Source organism: Acinonyx jubatus, chromosome B4 (assembly GCF_027475565.1).
Source record: "Acinonyx jubatus isolate Ajub_Pintada_27869175 chromosome B4, VMU_Ajub_asm_v1.0, whole genome shotgun sequence".
Classification (NCBI taxonomy): Eukaryota; Metazoa; Chordata; class Mammalia; order Carnivora; family Felidae; genus Acinonyx; species Acinonyx jubatus.
The window spans coordinates 48,069,999-48,090,653 of record NC_069387.1 but is presented as its reverse complement, the minus strand read 5'-3'; the positions used below and the strand labels follow the sequence as shown (position 1 = coordinate 48,090,653).

The following is a 20,655-nucleotide window of genomic DNA, read 5'->3' as shown; positions in this document are numbered from 1 at the left end:
CAAACATAGTATGATTTCACTGTGAGGAAACTAGAAAGCAAAACTAATGAACAGACAAAACAAAACAAAGCTCATAGGTATGGGGAACAGAAGGGGGGTGGCCAGAGGGGAGAGGGGTTCACAGGAGGATGACATGGGTGAAGGGGGTCAAGAGGTACAAACTTCTAGTTATGAAATAAACAAGTCACGGGGCTGTAACATGCAGCGTGGTGATGACTATAGTTAGTAATATTGTATCGCCTATCTGAAAATTGCTAGGAGAGTAAATCTTAAATGTTCTCAACCCTAGAAAAAAAATTTTGTAACTTTGTGTGGTGATGGATGGCAACTAGACCTATTGTGATGGTCATCTTGCAATGTATGTGACTCTTGAATCATTATGCTGCAACCTGACATTAATATAATATAATGTGATAATTATACCTCAATGCAAAAAATATGCCATCATAATAAATTCATCCTAGGGACATGATTCGATTTTTTAATAAGAAGCAACTATGTGTATATACATCACACTACTAAAAAAAAAAGGAGAAGAGGGCAACGGTGTTGCAAATAACCTTGGTAACAATTAATAAACACCAACTCCTTTCTGCCACCCTGTTTTCGAATATTTGCTAAGCTGCCAGCTGGTATCTGTGCTTTTATCCCTCCACACTCTTTATTTATCTTGGACCGCGCTGGGAGTAGGTACACTGCACTCTACTTAGTAAATAATGTGTATAATATGTATTTTATTCTCCAGAGGATCATTCCACATCCCCTTCCCCAATTTTCATCCCATCTTTGCATTTCACTATTTCCTCTCTCCCTTTCCCAGCTCACTTGGTCTCCATTTCAGAGAATTCTGTTCAGCCCAATGCCTCTCCAATGAGGCACCAGTCCTTATCCCTCTTCAGCTAAAGAAATAGGAGGAAAGATGTCTTAGCACAGGAAATACATGCAGACTATTAAATAACAGGGTGTGTAAATTGTTGGAAGGCACTTAGGGACCAAGGCAGATCACATTAAAAATAAATATACAGGGGCGCCTGGGTGGCTCAGTCGGTTAAGCGGCTGACTTCTGCTCAGGTCGTAATCTCGCAGTCCGTGAGTTTGAGCCCCGTGTCGGGCTCTGTGCTGACAGCTCAGAGCCTGGAGCCTGTTTCAGATTCTGTGTCTCTCTCTCTCTGACCCTCCCCTGTTCATGCTCTGTCTCTCCCTGTCTCAAAAATAAATTAAAAAAAAATAAAAGATACATACATATATTATGTAACGTTTTTTAATCCTGAAATTTAGGATTGTGTGTGAGTCTTCAGAGAAAGTACTGAGAGCACATTTACTTTGAAGAATTGACAGGGTCCTTTATGTATAACACTGATGGAGCACAGACTTTATGTTCCTCATATATTTATTAATGAAAAGCACCACGATGGTTGTTAGGGGGCATGCAACGCAAAACACCCTTTTCCACAAACATTTGTTGCCGGCAAACTTATACACGAAACAACAACCAGACATGAAGAGCACATGTGGGATTTGGACAAGTTCAAATTAATGGGTCCATGGAAGGCCAGACTCTAAGCCTCATGAACTCAAGGTTCGAGTCAAATTTGTTTTATTTCTAGGACCTTGCACTAGGACCCACCTAGCATGCAGAAATCAGCGGTGGTATAAGGGAGGGTAACGGTACTCGCAGTGACTCTCATGGATGACCTGGGTGATATATAAACAACGATCCTGTGGTATAGTCAGTGGTAGATGCCAAGTAGGGAGAGTGAAAGTATCAAATAGTGAAACATTATCTTAATGTTAATACAGTAGTCCCGCCTTATCTGCAGGGGATTCTGTGTTCTAAGACCCCCAGTGGACGCCTGAAACCATGGGTAGTACCGAACCCTGTATGTACTCTGTTTCTTCTTATACCTACATACCTATAAACCTATTGTAAAGTTTAATTTATAAATCAGGGACAGTAAGAGATCAACAATAACCAATAGTAAAAACAATTACACAGTATACTGTAATTAAAGTTGTGTGAATATAGTCTGTGTCAAAATATCTTACCGGACTATACGCTCTCTTCTTATGGTGCCGTGACACGATAAAATGTCTGTGTGATGAGACAGAGTGAGATGAATGACGTAGAAACTGCGACCTATCGCTAGGCTATTATTGACCTTCTGACTATATGTCACAGGAGGATCATCTGCTTCTGGCCCGTGGGTGACCATGGGTGACTGAATCCATGGAAAGTGAAATCATGAATAAGGGGAGGGACTACTGTATGTGTTTAGCCTTAGAATCACTTTTATTTTTGAGCTGCAGGAAATCTTGAATTTCCTGTTGAATGCAATCACAGTACCACTGCAGACAGAATTAAAGAACTATTAATTTTTTTTTTTTTCTGGATAACAGTTGCTTTAGGAAATAAGCCCAAGTCAGACAGGTACTGGTGATACTGTCTTCTGGATTCTTTTGATTAGTGGCCACGTGACTGCAGGCCAGTTTTTGAGACTTTTTGAATAATGTTTCCTCGTCTAAACATATGTGTGTGCCTGTGTGTGTGTGTGTGTGCGCATGCATGCGTGTATAGTGAGGCAATGGATAATGTTGGTGTAATAACAAAATCTTCAAAATGTTCCTGTGGTAACTGAGATAATGCCTCACACAGTGAGGTCTAGATCCCGGGTCTAGATCCGGGCGGGTCTAGATCCCGCCCTCCATTCTAAATATTGGCCTTCTTGCCTGTAATCCTTAACAGTTTCATGTTTGCATCTCAAGAAGGCACTGTCAAAGTACACTTAGACCAGCCTTTTCTGGCTCATTTATAATTTACAAACTCTATCTATACCGTTAGCCTTTGGCTTCTATGCAAAAGATACATAATTTGTACATCAGATGAAGGGCGAAGCAATGTACCTTGGAGCAGTCAAGTTCTATGTCATGTTCTGTAAGAGAAACGGATGTTTCTAGCAATGGAACCAGTCAGCCGTTTTCGGTAGGCTCAGGAAAGGAAGCTAGTAAACTGCACAGTGAGTCGTGATTACAAGTTAATCTGTTTAGCATATTTACTCCTTAATTTAATTGAAGTCAAGGGGTAGCCTCATCCTCAAGTAAGAGCCTATCTTAGTACTTTTAAGCCTTTCTGGCACTCCAAAGGCCAGGATTCCTAAATTCATCTTATCAGTTTCAAGTTTCTCACTCTTTGAATTTCATTAAATGCCCTAAAAGCTTTCATATAGCAACTGTTGTATTTGAGTATTATATTTCTAGTGTATGACACATGAGTTGATAATTTTACCTGTGGGGAAGTTAATATTCTGTTTGTAAGACACCAAGAATCAGTACATTTGACCGTATGAAAAAATAAAACCAAGTTTTGGGAAAGTACGGCTGGGCACCAGGCTCTCTGTGGATACTTCTGGGCGACGGACTGCAGGATCTGCCCCGGGGCCCACGTGGCAGGGTTTCCCTTCGGATGGATGTTTGGGCCTGAAAGCTCACTCTGGTAGCCATTCCCTGAACTAATGATTTGCACCCCATTTCCACTTGCCCTTCATGCTCCCTTGTGCTCAGCTAAGTCCTATTTCTCCTTCAAAGCTCTCCTCAACGGGGCACCTGGGTGGCTCAGTGGGTTAAGCCTCTGACATCAGGCTCTGTGCTGAGAGCTCAGAGCCTGGAGCCTGCTTCTGATTCTGTGTCTCCCTCTCTCTCTGCCCCTCCCCGGCTCCCACTCTATCTCTCTCTCTCAAAAATAAATAAACATTTAAAAAATTTTTTTAAAAAGCTCTTCTTAGCTGCGATTAGTGAAGGGGGAGTTTTTTTCCTTTCGTACTTTTAATTTTTGAATTAGTTTTCCGGTGAGCATGAATTATTTTTTGTAGTTTAAATAACAAGAAAAAGAAAATGGAAAAAGTAAAACAAACAAACAAAAACTCCCCAGAATCTTCTGCTTGGTTTTCTCCTTGCCAGGTAAAAGTTTCTCTGGCCAGTTTTCCCAATCCTCTCGCCCCAATCCATATTTACTCATGCCCAGCTCTTTCTTTCTGTGAACTCATAAGGGCTCCCTGGGCCTTATTTTATACTCTGCAGTAACTGTATGTTCCCTTATGCTCTGTTCTCACTAGATTATAAACTCTGCAAGGGGCAGATGCATAGAAATTATCTAGATCCCCAACATCTATCAGAGTACCTGCCACATCGTAGGTCTCTTTTTTTCCCTTAAGTTTTTTAATGTTTATTTTTGAGAAAGAGAGAGACAGAGAGACAGAGTGTGAGCAGGGGAGGGGCAGAGAGAGAGGGAGACACAGAATCCCAAGCAGGCTCCAGGCTCTGAACTGTCAGCACAGAGCCCAACGCGGGGCTCGAACTCACCAGCTATGAGATCATGACCTGAGCCGAAGTCGGATGCTTAACCGACTAAGCCCCCAGGTGCCCCCCCCCCCCCACATCGTAGGTCTCCTGAATGAGGCATGGAAATAAATGGGAGATGGTAGTCCTGAGAGGGACAGGGAGGAAGACTGTCACTGAATGTCACTGAAGAGCCATGCACACTCATCCCCCGTGCACAACGCACCCGGGGGAGACCTCAGCACAGCCTCTCGCACCGGCCTCCTGGCTCTGCCTGTCTGGCTGTGCCACAGCAGGTGAATGAGCCCGTCAGCATTGTTTTCTGTTCCTTTACCTGAGTGCAGTACTGCTTTTCTAGCCTCTGGCTCTCCTTTTGTTTCTGGCAGGTGAGTGACACCACAGACACGATGGTGCCATTGTAGTTCTCTTGGGAAGACGTCCAGGACATCAAAGCGGTGGTTGAGCTTAAAACGTGGACGCTCACATGCTGGGGCTTCTCAGTCAGTTCTTCGATCCACTCTCCTGACGGGCCTGAACATTTCACATAAGAGCACAAGGGAGGTGTCATACCGAGCTGGTTGAGATAAAAGAGTCTCCTTTTAAAAATCATGTTGTTCTCCTTTGGCCCTTACAAAGATACTCAAAGTAAGACCGGCAGCTGGACCGGCACGTCTGTATGTTCTCTGCCCAGCTGGTCTCACCACTGCCCGAACAGCAGTGGCAGCAGCAACGAAATCAGTTCTAGGGACAGAGAGAAGCTCTACGTCAGCTGTTATGTGCATCTGAGGTGACGCTGGTCAATTCTCCACCCGAGAGAATCTACTTCTCTTCTAACAAACACTGGGTGGGGCATTTCATCAGTGTTTATGGTTCCTTTGCTGTTAGGACCCTCAGCCTCTAGAAATAATTACTTTGAGATTCAAATTAGCCTCGACTGCCATCGTGTGAACAGATTTTAAATTTGGTAACAGCAGGATCAAAGAGGCGGGGTGTGACTCTATGAGAGAAGAAACAGGCAAACGGGCTGGCTCAATTATAGAAGCTGCCTGCAATCCGGGTGATCATTTGAGGGTCGCGGCGGGTTCCTCATTATAAAGTATCAGCATAGAAATGCCCACCATTAGCTTTGTTCTCTTAAGTTTTTAAAGTGGTTATTAGCACAGTGCCTGACACATAGTAAGGACTCAAGAAGTGTTAAGATGGTTATTATCTACAGAAAGTCCTTGTTGAAATGCAAATGCACAACTTTTCTTTATTTGCTTAGGATACACTTCTGAGTGTCTTCCTGGGCTGGAACCCATGAGGGGAAAAGAAGGAAGTGGCTCTGCAGGGGAGAGCAGTCTCCAGCTCACAGCAAAGGGGGCAAGGGAGATAAAGACAATAAAAAATGACCATAATAGTGGTGGCAAAGAGACCTGGCATTCACCATGTATCAGGCTCTGTTTGAAGCTTTTATATGTTTACATAGTTTAATCCTTTCATTTTCATGACAGACCTATGAGATAAGTACTAGTACTCCTTCCACTGTCAGATGAAGAAACTGAGGCAGAGAAAGGGAAAGTAGAGCTGGGATTCATACACAGGAAGGCTGGTTCCAGAATCCATGCTCTTAACACCTCCATGACACTTCTGGAGGCACTATGAAAACATTGGTTTGGAGACAGGTACGTTGACCCAGACTCAGTTTTGCTCATTAGTGAGCAAATGACTGGGCAAATGATTTAACATCTCTGAATCTCAGATGGATAAATGGCCAAATGGCCAAATGGATAAATCATAGAATGTTAGGATTGACAACTTTAGAGATCCGATACCTCATTTAACTGATGAGGAAACTGAGGCCCAGAGATGCAAATGGCATGTCCAGTGTCACAGAGCTAATAAGTGCTTGGGGCCCAACCCAGACCCCCCGTCTCCTGGGTCATTGCTTTGTGACAATTTATCATGATGCCATCTGTCGCTGGGATCAAATGAGATTATACGTGTTAGAGAACAATGTAAATGTGAAGTGTTAACACTGTTATGAAGATTACTGGGGTAGCAGGTGCACAGAGAGCCAAAGTGGGAATAAGGAAAATAAGTCACTTATTTGATAATCAAGCCAAAGTAACAGGTCATTGCAGGCTACATGGAAACGGACTTTGCTAGCAAATATTCCTAGGTCTAGTCCTCACTTGGACGCTTCGGAAAGTCATTAAACTTTCCATGAATTAGTTTTTTCCACCTGAAAAATGGGGGTAATTGAAATGTAAGGCTATTGGGGGACTCAAATAAGTTTCTACCTTACTTCTCATCTCTGAAGGAAAACGTTCAGAGCTAACATACCTAGAAATCATAATGCAACAAAAAAAAAAAAACAAATCTGAATGAAATGTAATAAATATTAATGTCATAGCCTAACTCCCACCCGGTTTGGATCAGGAAAATGGTCTGTGAATAGAATTTAGCTGGTGTGAGACTACACTGTGTGTAGGGGCTTACTCAGGTAAGTATAGTATTTATATCTACAGTGTCCTGTTTTAAACTAAAGATATATATACAGTACACTTGAATGACCCACTACTGCAGAATAGAATATCCTAAGTGCTACAAATATTATTCTTTTATTGGCAGAGAAAAAACAAAAATTTTAGTGCCTTATATTTTTCTAGATGAATATTAATAGGTACCTCTTTGAAATAATTATATTTTGGAGCAATTCTGACACATTCTCAATAGCACTAGTCAATTTGGATACTCTAGGGCAGAGTGCCTGACGCATGAAAGTAGTTCAGTGAATTACTTGTTGGTTGAAGGTACAGCAGAATTAATAAATCAATAGTATAACCCCAGGCTAGGATTTTGTAATTTGGTATGAGAAGCGAGATGTACACATATAAAAGAAATCGAGAGAAATATCATACACAAATAAATTCTGTATTTTGTGCTGAGCACTATGAAACACAGGAGCAATTCAGAGAAAGGAAAGCCAAGTGAGGTTAGAATAGCTGAGGGAGTGTTCCTGGATGCTCTTCACACTTGCGGTGGACCTCTACTGACAGGCCAGGAAACCTTTTGGTTAATGAGACATTGTCAGGTTCAGAAAAAATGGAATACTAAACTTTGTCCTCATTCTCAAGTGACTTCAGGTCAAAGATCGATGTGCAAACAATTAGGACTAATCTTTCTGTATATCTAACGGATCTTTAGGCCTCTTATCAGGGACAGCATTTTTGGTTTCTTAAATAGAAATGCTACATGGGTCATTTGCAACATTTTTCAGCTGTGAAATAAGCTGATCTCTTCCCTCTACCTCCCTTCTCATTCTCCCACCCACCTTTCTGAGGATTGACGAAAGGTGGTATTTTGCCTTTGGAGAGGGTGATAAAGTATAGGGTGGCCATCCTTTTTGACAAGCGGTTTTTATCCACTGCCTCCTGGTTTTTCCTTTCTTCTGATCGGAGACACATCTAACTGCTTTGAACTGATTTTTGACCTCTAGACCTCTAGTGAACATTCAGATTAGCTAAAAGCATTACAGACACGCACAATTTGTGCAGCTTTTAGAGGTAGTAATTCCTTTACTCTTGCCCCTTATGGAATCAGTAGAAGCCACCCTAAGACTTGGCACCGGGGCTTCTAGGATGCTCTAGCTTTGTCCTCTTGTGCCAAATTTATGGCAACCACCTAGGTCCCACTACCCATGAATCTTTGTTTGTCCTTTGAATTGTATAAGCTCAACATTCTAGCGAGACCTTTCACATAATCCAAAAATATCAATTTTCTATACAGCCTTAAACAAAAGTCATATTTCCTAAACAGTGCATCCATGTCCTTGGAGAGTTTGCGATGGCTAGTGTGGAAAGTCAGCTTAATAATGTTCAATTATCACAATAATAAAAAAAATCTGTAAGCTAAACCTCTGAGTAGGTCTGCTACTATTAAACATACATATATTTCCTCTGCTGTCAAAATCTCATGGATCTGGGCCTCCCCTGACCGTGAAGATTTCTCAGGGTCTCTGAGGTTTGATGAATCATTGATGCTGGAGCATCATTAATCTCCCCGGTTCCATTGTCCTAGTCCCCCTGTAGGTACAACATAATCCCTTTGGTACTTACTGATATAAAAACTGAGTGATTTTGCTGACTGACTTTTTCGAGTTTCACAAGATCCTGAGGAGCTAAAAGTTGTTACAGATAACTTATATTTCCCAGGCTCCTTCAGCTCTGCGACAAATTCATGCGCTTCTTCATCCACTGTCAAATATTCAGTAAAGTTTTCTGAATCATATGTAAAAAAGAGAATATATATGAATTAGAATCTGAAAGGGCCTTGAATGTAAACAAGTCAATTAATAAAAAAAGTAGTTTTTAAAATATTGTTTCTTTCCTTTTGTCACGTTATATTACATATCTTAATCAAAGGTGCTATAAAAAAAAGATGACTAAGTATTCAAATTGGTTTTCATAATACTTTTAAACAACCAAACTAAAATATGGCATCGAAATCAAGAAAACTTAGGGATTCTCCTGTACGGTTTCCCAACAACATTATATGCACACAATAATAGTAGAATGTGAGGAAAAGATCAAAATAGTTGACTTTTTCATCTAGATATAAGGAGTAAAAAAATAACAGGCAACAAAGTATCTTATAAATTCTTGGTGGTAGTATTAAATATCCAGAAATGCCTTTAAATAAGCTGAACTCTTTCTAGTTAGAAATAATTCTTCTGGGCAGATTTTCTGACACTTGCAATATGCTTCCTTCATCTGTTTTCTTCCAGAACTTCTAAAAGTAAAAATGATTTTTACATTGCTTCAAAGTTCATCTCCTGCTGCTTATTACTGCATTTGAAGTTGTTCTCACCCGTTGGTGACTACAATAGCCTTCAACAGAACACATTGCAGTCACATAAAAGCATGACTGAACCTGCACAGAAATACTCGTTTAAAAAAAATTCTGAGTTAAGGGATCCTATTTTCCATAGAATATATTAAGGAACGGAAAAATAAGAGACAAATAAACTAAGGGCAGACTAAGACAGATTACTTTATACAAGTAATTCCAGGCAAATGTGAAGACTTTTGACTCGAATAATTGGAAATGACAAAGGATTTCAACTTTATACAATATATGGGTATGGTTGATTGCGCTATAATCCAGCATAGAGGAATCCACAGCTTTTGATATCTTCCTCTATTAAATAAAATAAGAGCAAACAATATATAATACATCAGAGTCCATGATACTAATGCCCTATTCTGAAATAAAGCTATTATTTGGAACTTCAAATTTTGCCAACTTGACAACTTTTATCACCCAAACTACTGGACTGGAAAGTATAAAACAAAGAATGTTATTTTAGAAACAAAACAAACAGCAAATGACTATAAAAATCTACCAAACAATTTGGATGTGATTCATGACCCAAGTTTACTGAAGGCCATGGCCGTTTTTCTTATGGTAAGGGCTAAAATACAAAGAATGGCTCTGAGATGCTGGATACATGAACATGAGACACAATACAGCAGCTGTAGTGAGACTATCAGTTGCTGTGCGTTTTCTATTTTATTACCAGCTCCTCTTCAGGAAAACGTGAGTGGTACTGGCTCCAGAGGGGCGCACACCCTAAGGCAAGTAAGAGTCCCTAGATAAGCAGTACAAAGGTCTGACCCCTTTGGGAAAGCAGCCATCTTGTCAGGAAGACTGTTTTGCTGCATGCTTCCACAAATTGTGTCCTGGAAAACAGAACATCTCTCCAGGATTATTGTAATTGTGATGGTTACAACTTTAATCAAAATCTTTCCAAACGTAAGGTTTCCCTCAGCGGCCAGGGGTACGTGACATGTTGGGCAGTGAAACGTGTCCTGTTGTCAAAACTTGCAATTTATACGCTTCCCGAACCTTGGATGCTGATCCTACCTGTTCAGTTTTGTTTTCTAATCTCAGTCCACGTTGCTACTCAATTAGACTCTTCCCTTCCTTTACCATTTATCTTGAAATCTTAACTGTCTACCAGCAGTCTTTTTTTCTAAATTTAGTTTGAAAACATTTCAATTTCCTTTCCTTTGCACACCGTTTGCTATTTTCACTGATTTCCTATTACGTTACCTTCTCTTTCTATGTGGATATGGAACCCATCAAAGGCAGTGGGTGGTTTGGGTGGTAACCAGTTCAAAATCATTTGTACAGGAAAAAATGAGAAGGAGCCTGATGTTGATTTCTCAGTGTCACTGAGTGTACTGTTATGTTCATACTCCACGGGAAGTACGCTGACAAAGTCATCTTCACTTTCAGGAGCTGTCGATGCGCTGCCCCACCAGTACGGCTGGGATGTAGTTTCGTAGTCACTGCTGTTAAAATCAGGCCAACCAGAAGAAATGTTGCCAGAGGGCATTTCTGGGGTTTCATCTGTAAAACGGAAGAGTCTGTCTTTTCCCATTGTATCTTGTGATCTCATGAAGGATTCCTCTGGGAAACTGCCACTCTGCTCTTCCCAATTGCTCTTGTTCAAGTTTACAATGCGAACTGAGATATTTCGAGGTGGGTACGGGGCTGTAAGGGAGACAATGTTCATTCTCGAGTGATTTTTAATTCTATGACAGCAAATAGTTATTCGTGAGTCAAATATGCAAGCGGATTTACAAAACAGAGGTTCGTTTTACTACTACTATATAAAGATAATCTACATCGAGAACTAGTGTGGTGTCAAGTACACATTTATCTAAGATTTTGTGCACGATGTATTCACACTGGTGTATCACCACTCATATTTCAAATACAGTAACGAGTGATAGTATGCTTGTCCAACAGGTAATTTCACCATGCCCAGAGCAGAGCTTTGTAAATATTCTTCGGCTTATCAAAATCTCCTTTTAAAGCAATTGAGTCTCGCCACTGGATCTTTCTTACCAGCAAGCAGCTATAGTGTACCTTAGCTATCAAGATAAAAATACTCCCTGTGACACAGCTGCGCTTAGAAAAGGTAAATACATGTCTCTAGAAACAATAACACACATGTTAGAAATATGGCTTCACACCTTACCTCTCTAGAATGAAACATATGAGCCCAAAATCAATTTGTGAATTATGGAAGTATACTTTTCTAGAGGGAGAAAATTGTGAAGGCACACCATATGGTCTCTACCTGCAACAGTTTCTACCTATCCTTCAAAGAGCAGCTTAAATATCACTTTGTCCATGAATTTCTAATAAAAATTAATCTTTCTCTCCTCTGTGCAGTTATATAACTTTGCACCTCTTATGACATTTATCACCTTCTGCCATGTATGATTGCCATTTATATTGTATCTCTACCATTTTTTTAGGACAGGGAACCTATCTCACCAGATTTTGTCTACATCTCTCATACTTAGAACAACTTCCAGGTAGAAGTCACTCAATTGGTAATGCTTCCTTAGTTGAACTGAATAATTAAAAATACAAATAGACTCTTATTTGTAAGTGTTTTATTTGTAAGTGTATTGTAGCTGAATAATTAAAAATACAAATAGACTCTTATTTGTAAGTGTATTGAGGTGAATAACTTATTTAGCTGAAATAATTTCTTTGTCTTGGTCTAATTAATGCAAATCATAGCATCTTAGAATTCAGATTGGCAGGGCCTCAGGGGTGATCTATTACAATCCATTCCCAACGTTCATATGAAAGGCATCTCCAACATTCATAATGAGTAATTTAGGCAAAGGTAATGTCATTAGGCACAGGTAATGTCAACTATATTGGAATTCGTGACAGGCATTGAGTATGTGCGTATTTATGTCCATCCATCCATCCATCCATCCCATAACCGTGCTTCATATTAGTGATGCTACTAAAATTAAACACTCCAAGTTTTAGATACACATGAATCCCAATATTTTCCTTGAATAATCTGATATTCTGTACTAGAACATCTCTTATCTGTTTATCTGCCATATGAGCATTTACCAGGTTATAGAATAATAGATGTCTACTTGGTCATGTTAAGTCACTTAATTGTAACTTTTAGTCATATCATGTACTATTTTCCAAACCAAGATTGTAAGTCTATGATTACATTGATATATTTTAGATTTTTTTTTTTTTTTGGATATTTTGCTCACCTCTTCTTACACTGATAGAGAATTTGTTTAATACTATTACAAATATATATGTATCTCATTTCTTATCTCTGGAACAGAATTTTTCTTAGAATGATAGAATATTTATATGCAACAAACATATAACTTAATTGTTTTTTCACTAAATTTGGTTCTTCAGAAGACTTACCAGTTCTATGTTGTTTGGGTTCATGACTGACTCCACTGTACTCCACAAGAGTACTTTTATTAAAAGTTGCCTCGGATACCAGCTGAAAAGTGATATTACTATAACATATTCCTGGCAGCCAGTGATTAAATACTGTTTTTCCCTTAAAGAAATCTGCGAAGAAAAAAAAATCAATTATATTACAATTCTGGTCTCCTAAATGCCACGTCTGTTTAGGAAGTCCTAAACAATCATAATTAAATTGCCATAAAATAATATCCCCTTCAACTTCTGGCATGGTCAGTAATACAAACTTGGCATAAGGTTAGAGGTGAAAATTTGGATCTTTCGATCCAAAATCCTGAAAAGCTTTTTCCACAAGAATTGGATACAATTGGAATTAAATTTTTATTGCAGGGACATTTGGTGCATTAAATGGAGAAGATAATATATAGAAATTATCGAGATTAGGTTTATGCTAGCCATTTACTTTATGATAAAAATCAAAGATAGTTTGCCACTTTATGACTTAGGAAAAAATAATTTTATAAGACATGTTTTCACTAGGCTCATTTGTAAAAACTGGCCCATTCTTAAAGTAGAATGGTTTATCTGCGAGTTGGCAGATAGCACTTGATCAAACACAGAAGAAAATACAAATCTGGATTTCATTTGGAAAACACTAGGAAAATAATAAATTTAAGATTCCAATCCAAATCAGGAAGAAACATGGCAAAGAAACTAAAAATATCACTTATTGAACTAAAAGCCAAAAATAGTTTAAACAATTAATTAACTTAAAAAGGAGAGCATATTAATTAACTTATTTTAAAACTGCTGGCTTTAAACTCAACAAAAATTCCACAGACCACATCTCAGTCATTCATGAACTTGGATTTGCAGGCAATCACTAAGCAAATAAGGTCCCGTTTATTATTTTGCAGATAATCTGTTCTCATGGAAAATAAAAAATGTGATTAATTTGTGGAGTTCATGATTATATTTATTTCATTTTTTAAAGTTTCAAAAACTATAAAAATCGATGCACGTGTTTTAAACAATGTCTCATAAAAATATTCATGGAAGAAACGAGTTTGTAAAAGCAACAAGTCAAAAGGACACTTTTCTGGATATCATGCCCTGTGTAGTTTGGGACCCATTTTCCACCTCCCTAATACATGTTTCCAGTTATAACCAGCCAACAGAGAAATGTTACATGTCGTATCCTGAGAGTTCTAGGTTCCTTTCCTTCCCAATTCACTCCCAATGGAGCTGAATGCTCCCCTTCCACCCTTCCTTCTCTATCTTCCTCTAAGAGTCTACTCAAAGAAGTTGAGCAGGTTTTTTTGAGATTGATTCCCATAGGATTGTCTTTCTCCTTTCCCATCAAGACAGTACAAACAGTGAAACCAACTTTTGTATTTTAATGCATGAAATCATTTAGCTGGTCATACAGATAAAAAATACATCCAAGGGTACACAAAAGCATTATCATTTGCCTTTGAGAATAGTCTTGGACCACCTCCAAGTCAAACTTGGTGGAAGGTGACTTTCTAGCTTCTTAGTTCTAGAAATGCCCTTCTAACACACCTGGAAGGAAGTGGTAGGGTGACGTGTTTCTAAGCTTAAGTCTTGTACCAGACATGCTGCACATATAAAGTGGTAATAATTTGAGTATTTCTTATGCTTATGCATTGCACGTGGCTCTAGCAAACCAGATGTTCTAAGATTCATGACAACAAGATTTTCATTAATTAATACTTCTTTGTAATGGTTCTTTCATGGTCAGATAGTGAATCCTGAGACCTCTTTAGAGCAAGAGAGAAGACCTTTTGGCAAACATCATGTAAAAAGGAATCGTTATCATTCAACACTGTTCCTTTTGCCTCTTACCTTTATATAGCATTGTTCGGAAGTCTTTACCTTCCCAGTAGCTTATGTTTACTCTTGTGAAAACATTATATTTTTCTGGATAATGAATTTCAAACAGGACTCCTGTTTCAGGAGAAGGTTTATAGTCATATATTGAAACACTGGTTACAGGTAGGGGTTCTGCAGAAGGGAAGTACATGGAGAAAGGGGAAGTGGAGGAAAAGGGACAAAAATCATTATCAGTACTTGAAAGTAGCAAAAATTATGCCTACCAAAACCTTATACACTTTTATTATCCATGAGCATTAAACTGCTGCATACTTATGAGCTGACTGGTCTACTTAGCAGTAACTAACAGAATACATTTATAAGGTGTTTTGTGCCTTTCAAAGAACTTTCATATTCATTTTTCCACTTGCCTTTGCAACAACCCTGAGATCTAAGATGAGCAAATGTAAATACTGCGATTCAACCAATAAAAATAATGATGATGATTCAGAGACTTTAAATTATTTGTTAAAAGCAACTTAAGTATGTGGCAGAGCGGATGTCTTCAAATTCCTAGTTCATTTTTCTTTTTTCCAAGCCAAGAAAACTTGATATTAAAAACAGACCTGCAGCAGAAAATACATCTGGCCCTGACCAAGGATAAATGTTTATGTCATCTTTTATTTTTGTGTGTGAAGTTACTACTTATTTTTCTATATTAAGTATAAGAATGCAAACCATCCTAGGTTGTGAGAATCACAATTTATGGTGTTTATCAAACCCCTCTTCCTGCAGAAGTTTGAAAAAATGTTCATTTATATTTCGCTTGACTTATTAATTCATTACAAACTTTTTAAATACTCATTTTTTAAAACTGCAATTTAATGTATGTGTGCATCTCCTCCATAACACGTTCTTCAGCAAAAATCTTGTAAAAAAAATTGAACTCCTGCGCCCCTCTTATGGTGCTGTTGGATAAGTTTTACTTGAATTCATTTTATTCGAGAAAATCTTTTAAATAACTTAGTTTGGAGTCAACTATTGTATTACAGAAAAAAATAAATTTGATTCAAAGTGTTATCATTAGCAATTCTTGGAAATCATCTATAGTCCAAAGGGAAGCAATATCCTTACTTTAAATTTTACACTTTTAAATTTTCAATTTTGATACCATAGGACATCAAAATTTAATTTAACTTATTCCACAATTATCAAGTACCTACCTTGTTTCAATCTACTTTGTCTCAACCAATGAAAAAAAATATTTTTTTCATTTTGCCCTCCAGGATCATAATCTATTTTAGCTTTTGCTTTTGATTAAAGAGATCCAGGAAGGATTGAAGCAACATGTTAAAGCTTTGATTTTTCCTGGAATTTTCTTAAAAAACCAAGCCAAACTATCAAAAAGTCAGGAAGGACCTTCAGATTAGGGTATATATTGTGATCATGTCCCTGTAGACTACATGCTATATTCTCTGGTTAAAATGTTTCTATTTTATCTTTGATGTGTCCTGAGTCTTCCTGCTTAAAGGTAACAATTACAGAGTGAATTCACTTTGTCATGTTAGCAAACCCACCAACCAACCCCTGAAGACTCTTGAGTATTGCTCTTTGATTAATGCCAAAGAAGTTTTGAACTATTTGAAGGTCTTTCTTTCAACCCAGTCCCTTTACTAACCCAGGGAGTCTACCAAATCCACCTACTGCCTCTGGATCTAAGAGAACCAAAATGAAAGCTAACAACAAAAAGCAGCCACTGAGCACAGACTCTTCCAGGCCTGGAGTCCTGTTTCCCACCCTCACCAGGGTTCTGTCTATGGAAAAGTGAGAGGCCCACCCAATCTTTCATTCCCTGTGGCATGGAGTGTGCACATCAAAGCCACAGCCCAACTTTGAAATTCAAGAGATAGATGAGGATTACAGCATGGGTATTTTATTTTGTGATATTTTTTTTTCTGCTGCAAGTTACTTAAATTTCAACTAAACGAATTTTAAAAATGCCTATTTGCATGTTCGCTTCTTATAGTTCTCTGAGCTTCAACCTAAGTGACCCAGGTCAGCTATAAATTCTAAACTGCAAGCCCAGGCATTACAGAGGCAAATTCAATCCAAGAATTACTATTTTCAATAGCACTCAAATGCATTCTCTAAAAATGTTTTACTGTCTCTCCAGTTCCTTCCCTCGTTCTTTTTCTTTTTTGCAGTTAAGGGGTGTGCTATAAACCAGAGCTGTTATTATGTGTTTTTCAGTGATGGCAAGGTTAAATTCTGATCAAATTCAATATTCTTTCCTCTTTACACTTCCATTTCTTGCCTTGGGGACCAGGCTGGACTAGATAAAGAAATAGAATTGTTAGAATATGTGTATCACTTATTACTTTTGCTTGTTTATAACTTTTTTGTCCTCAATCTTTTTATTGTTCCAGAAGTTCAGCATTACAAAATATATTTGTAACTCCTTCATATAACTTACTCAGATCCTATTTGCCTTCCCACAATGGCCAGAAGTCAATTATTACTCTGAATCTGGTGGTTATCTTCCGATGTGTTTTTATTTTTATATTTATATGTGTACAACATCCATGTGAAATGTTATTTTATGTGTTTTAAAGTATGTTAACGGTCTCATATTATATGAAGCATTCTGAAGCTTACTTCTATTACCTATCACTGCTTTTGAGATTTGTCCACCTTGATTCGAGTATTTCTAGGAAGTTTATTTTAGTGTTCACTTTAGAATTATACACACTGTACTGTTTATCTGTTATTTTGTTAGATAGATTGCTTTCAGTCATTCACTTTTGCAAATAATGCTGCAATAATCTTGGGACATGTTTCTGGAAGCTGGAAATCCTGGATAGTATGGTATGCACATCTTCAATTGTATGAGCTATTGTAAAAATGTGTTCTAACTTTCTGTCAATTTGCATTTCAATAAGCAGTGTATGATAGTCCCTCTTTTTCCATATTCTTATCCAGCACTTGCTCATATCAGCCTTTTTAATTTTTGCCACATGAAATTTGCCATGTGAAAGTTTGTTTCTTTTAATTCATGAAAGAGGTTAATTATCTTTTCTAATGTTAGTCATTCAGCCTTTCTTTTCGTAAAATTGGTTCTTTTGCCTGTTTCATGGATTCTTTTTCCATATTCTTCTGCTAATTTGTAATACAACTTTTGTTGTATTCCACATTCCCACAGGTTTTTTTTGGTTTGTTTTCTTGTGTGTGTGTCCTGTGCCTTCCTTCTAGATTTATCTTCCTTGTTAAAACACATCACTTAATAGTTATTTAAGTTAGAGTCTAAGTGTTAAATTCTCCTAGACTTTGTATTCTGGACAAGTTCCTTATCTTCATTCTTGATGTAGTTTAGCTGGGCATAAAATTACAAGATTTCCTCTTACTACTTTGAAGTTATTGCTCCATTGTTTCTTTAATCAATTACTGTGCAAGAGAAAACTTCTGTCAGTTTTCCTTTGTAGATACGATACTGGTTTTCCTTTGGTAGGTTCTAAGCTTTTTATTTATTCTTGGTAATCTGCGGTTTCACCATCACATATTTAGGTGTTGTCTTATTTTTGAATTACGCTACCAGGTATTTGGAATGCTTTGTCCATCTATAGATTGATGTCACTCTTCAAGTCTTGGAAGTTTTCATAATCAACTCTTGAAATATTGTGCCCATCATTTCCTCCATTCTCTTTTTCTTGAACTCTTAACCTCTTAGAGCCTCTCCCACCTTCCTACCTGAGAATTGTAAGGCAATTATAATTATAAAGCAATCACACAGTATTATCTTTCAGTTTACTAGCTATTTAACTGTTATCAGTATAGAATTTATCCCATCTACTGAAGTTTTTCAATTAAATTTAAATTTGATGCATTCAGATAATTTTGTCTCATCTAACCAATTAAATATTAAATTAAATAAGTGTATTTTTAATTTCTAAAACATTTATTTTATGCTTTTTTGATGTTTTTGCTTAATTTCTGCCAATCTTTGCTTCATAATTTTTTAATCCCTTTAAATTGATGCAATTCTTATATTTATTTCTTTGAATATATTCTTTGAATATATTATGAAATATATTTATTTCATAGCATACTGTACATTTGTTGTCAGATTGCTATATAAAATATAATTCGCAATGTTAGAGTTGTTGTTTTGATCTTTTTTAGCAGACATTTCTTTGTGTGTTTTGAAATGCAGGCCCTAGGCTAATTTTTTGTTTCTTTTGTCCCATTTCTTGTTTCCTGCTGTTGAGGTAGTTTTAGCCATAGCTTTCTTTTAGCTCACCACATCCCCTAGTCTAGAAACAGGGCATAAGATGTTACCTGAAATTCTTGATATTGTGGGAGATAGAGTGGCTATCACAAATACATTCCAAATTAGAGGGTAACTAGCTTGGTCCTTGATAGTAAAACTGACTGTGTGTGTTCCTTGCATCTCAAGGCCTCCATCTATAATTGTATCACAGGCAGAAAGCATCTCTGCTCCAAGCAGAAAGCCTAGCTCAGTGCCCATCTAGTATGAAGAATTTCAATCCATATTCTACTGGGGCCCAAGATCAGGGCTGTCTTCTTTCAAATATAGAGCACAGAGGCCCCAGGGCTTCAGTGCACCTCCTTGCTTGGAGTTTCTGTTGTGCTATTCTTAGAGACAACTAACTTATTTTTGAGGCTACCAATGTACTTACGGTTTTCTTTTTGCTTTGTGGTAGGAGTAACGAGTGCATCACAAGCATGTATTTACTGCATTATTTTTGCTAGAAATCCTAACATTAAATGCCCATTTTTTCTTTTAATCAAAAAAATTTTAATGACATTTAATATGATTATTTTTTTCTCATTAGGTGTCCCCATAATAAAATCTGATGTTTAAATTGAAGACTGTTTTGTGTTCCTTAATTACCTTTGAATCATTCATGACAATCATGAATAAGAAGTTTCTTAAAGTTCTGTAGGTGACTGGCTTAGATAGATGATGAAGAAACAAAACAAATGTGGGGCGAATACTATTTTCAAGAAAATGGAATTAGCCCTGTGCTTATGGGTAACTGCTAAGTGCTGAGAGGTGCTTCTTTCTGAGATTGCTCTGTTTTGATGGATTAAAACTAAAAGAGCTGTTGGGTCAGTGACCAGTATCCTTGCTTTTGATGTGATCAATCTAAGAATCTACCTGTTCTAACACATTTCTCTTGAGGGAAAGAAACCTGTGACTAGACCCTCACTTCTGATGGAGAAAAAAAAAAAAAAAAAAGACTGTTCCCAGCTCCCAGGCCAGAGTTCCTAACTTATGTTTAGATGGTGATCTGGAGGGGCACCTGGGCGGCTCAGTTGGTTAAGTGTCTGGCTTTGGCTCAAGTCGTGATCTCATGGTTCATCAGTTTGAGCCCCGTGTCGGGCTCTGATCCTCTGTTTCCCTCTCTCTCTGTCCCTCCCCCCTGCCTCAAAAATAAACATTTAGATGGTGATTTGGAACCTAACCTGACATCTCAGCTCTATTCAAGCAGGCTACTGAGGTGAGCTGGCGGCAGCAGCCTCCTGTGGTCCAAGAGTCATGGCTCCCATCACACCCATAAGCTTAGTTCAAGTCTTCACCGTTTCTTTCCCAGAATATTTCAACAGCTTTCCAAATTATTCTCCCTGCCTCAAATCTCACCTGAATTTTTTCTACTTGTTTCTGCTCAAAATCTTTAAGCCTGCAGGCTACCTGGTGCTCTCACTTTTGTCAGAATCTCTGCCTTAAGCCAGTTACTTCTACCTCACTGCCTCTGCCCTGCCTAATCTGTGTTGACTCTCTTTTGCTTCCAACCCCTTGAGTAATTTTCTATTTAATGACATTGGTATTGTTTGTATTTATTGATCTTATATTAAGTGCTACACATTTTGTTAAGGAGTTTATTTTAACATTTCTCGCATTACAAAATATTGACGTTGTTTTACAGCACCCTCTCCCAAATCAGCAAACGTACGGCCCCCAAATCTGGCCTGCCACTTGTCTTTATATGACTTGTGGGGTAGGAATGGCCTTTACATTTTTAAATAGTTGAAAAAATTAACAGAAGAATAATTTTTCATGACACATCAAAATTATATGAAATTAAAATTTTGGTGTCTTTAAATAAAGTTTTGCTGGAACACAACCATGCTTGGTTGCTTCCATACTGCCTATGGCTGCTTTTGTGCTGCAACAACAGAGTTGAATAACTGCAACAACAAAAAAAACCC

At 37.9% G+C, this 20,655-nt stretch overlaps 1 protein-coding gene across 2 annotated transcripts in view; it reads right to left on the bottom strand.

The window, feature by feature from the left end:
• Positions 1 to 20,655, bottom strand: part of PTPRO (protein tyrosine phosphatase receptor type O) — a 245,359-nt gene that overhangs the window by 83,866 nt on the left and 140,838 nt on the right. For both annotated transcript variants that reach the window (XM_027035627.2, XM_027035628.2), the window contains exons 3-7: positions 14,461 to 14,619; positions 12,589 to 12,741; positions 10,429 to 10,872; positions 8,433 to 8,594; positions 4,667 to 4,863 (exon numbers count right to left, since the gene is read on the bottom strand). In XM_027035627.2, the coding sequence (XP_026891428.2) occupies positions 4,667 to 4,863; positions 8,433 to 8,594; positions 10,429 to 10,872; positions 12,589 to 12,741; positions 14,461 to 14,619 (1,115 nt within the window). The remainder of the gene's footprint in view (positions 1 to 4,666; positions 4,864 to 8,432; positions 8,595 to 10,428; positions 10,873 to 12,588; positions 12,742 to 14,460; positions 14,620 to 20,655) is intronic.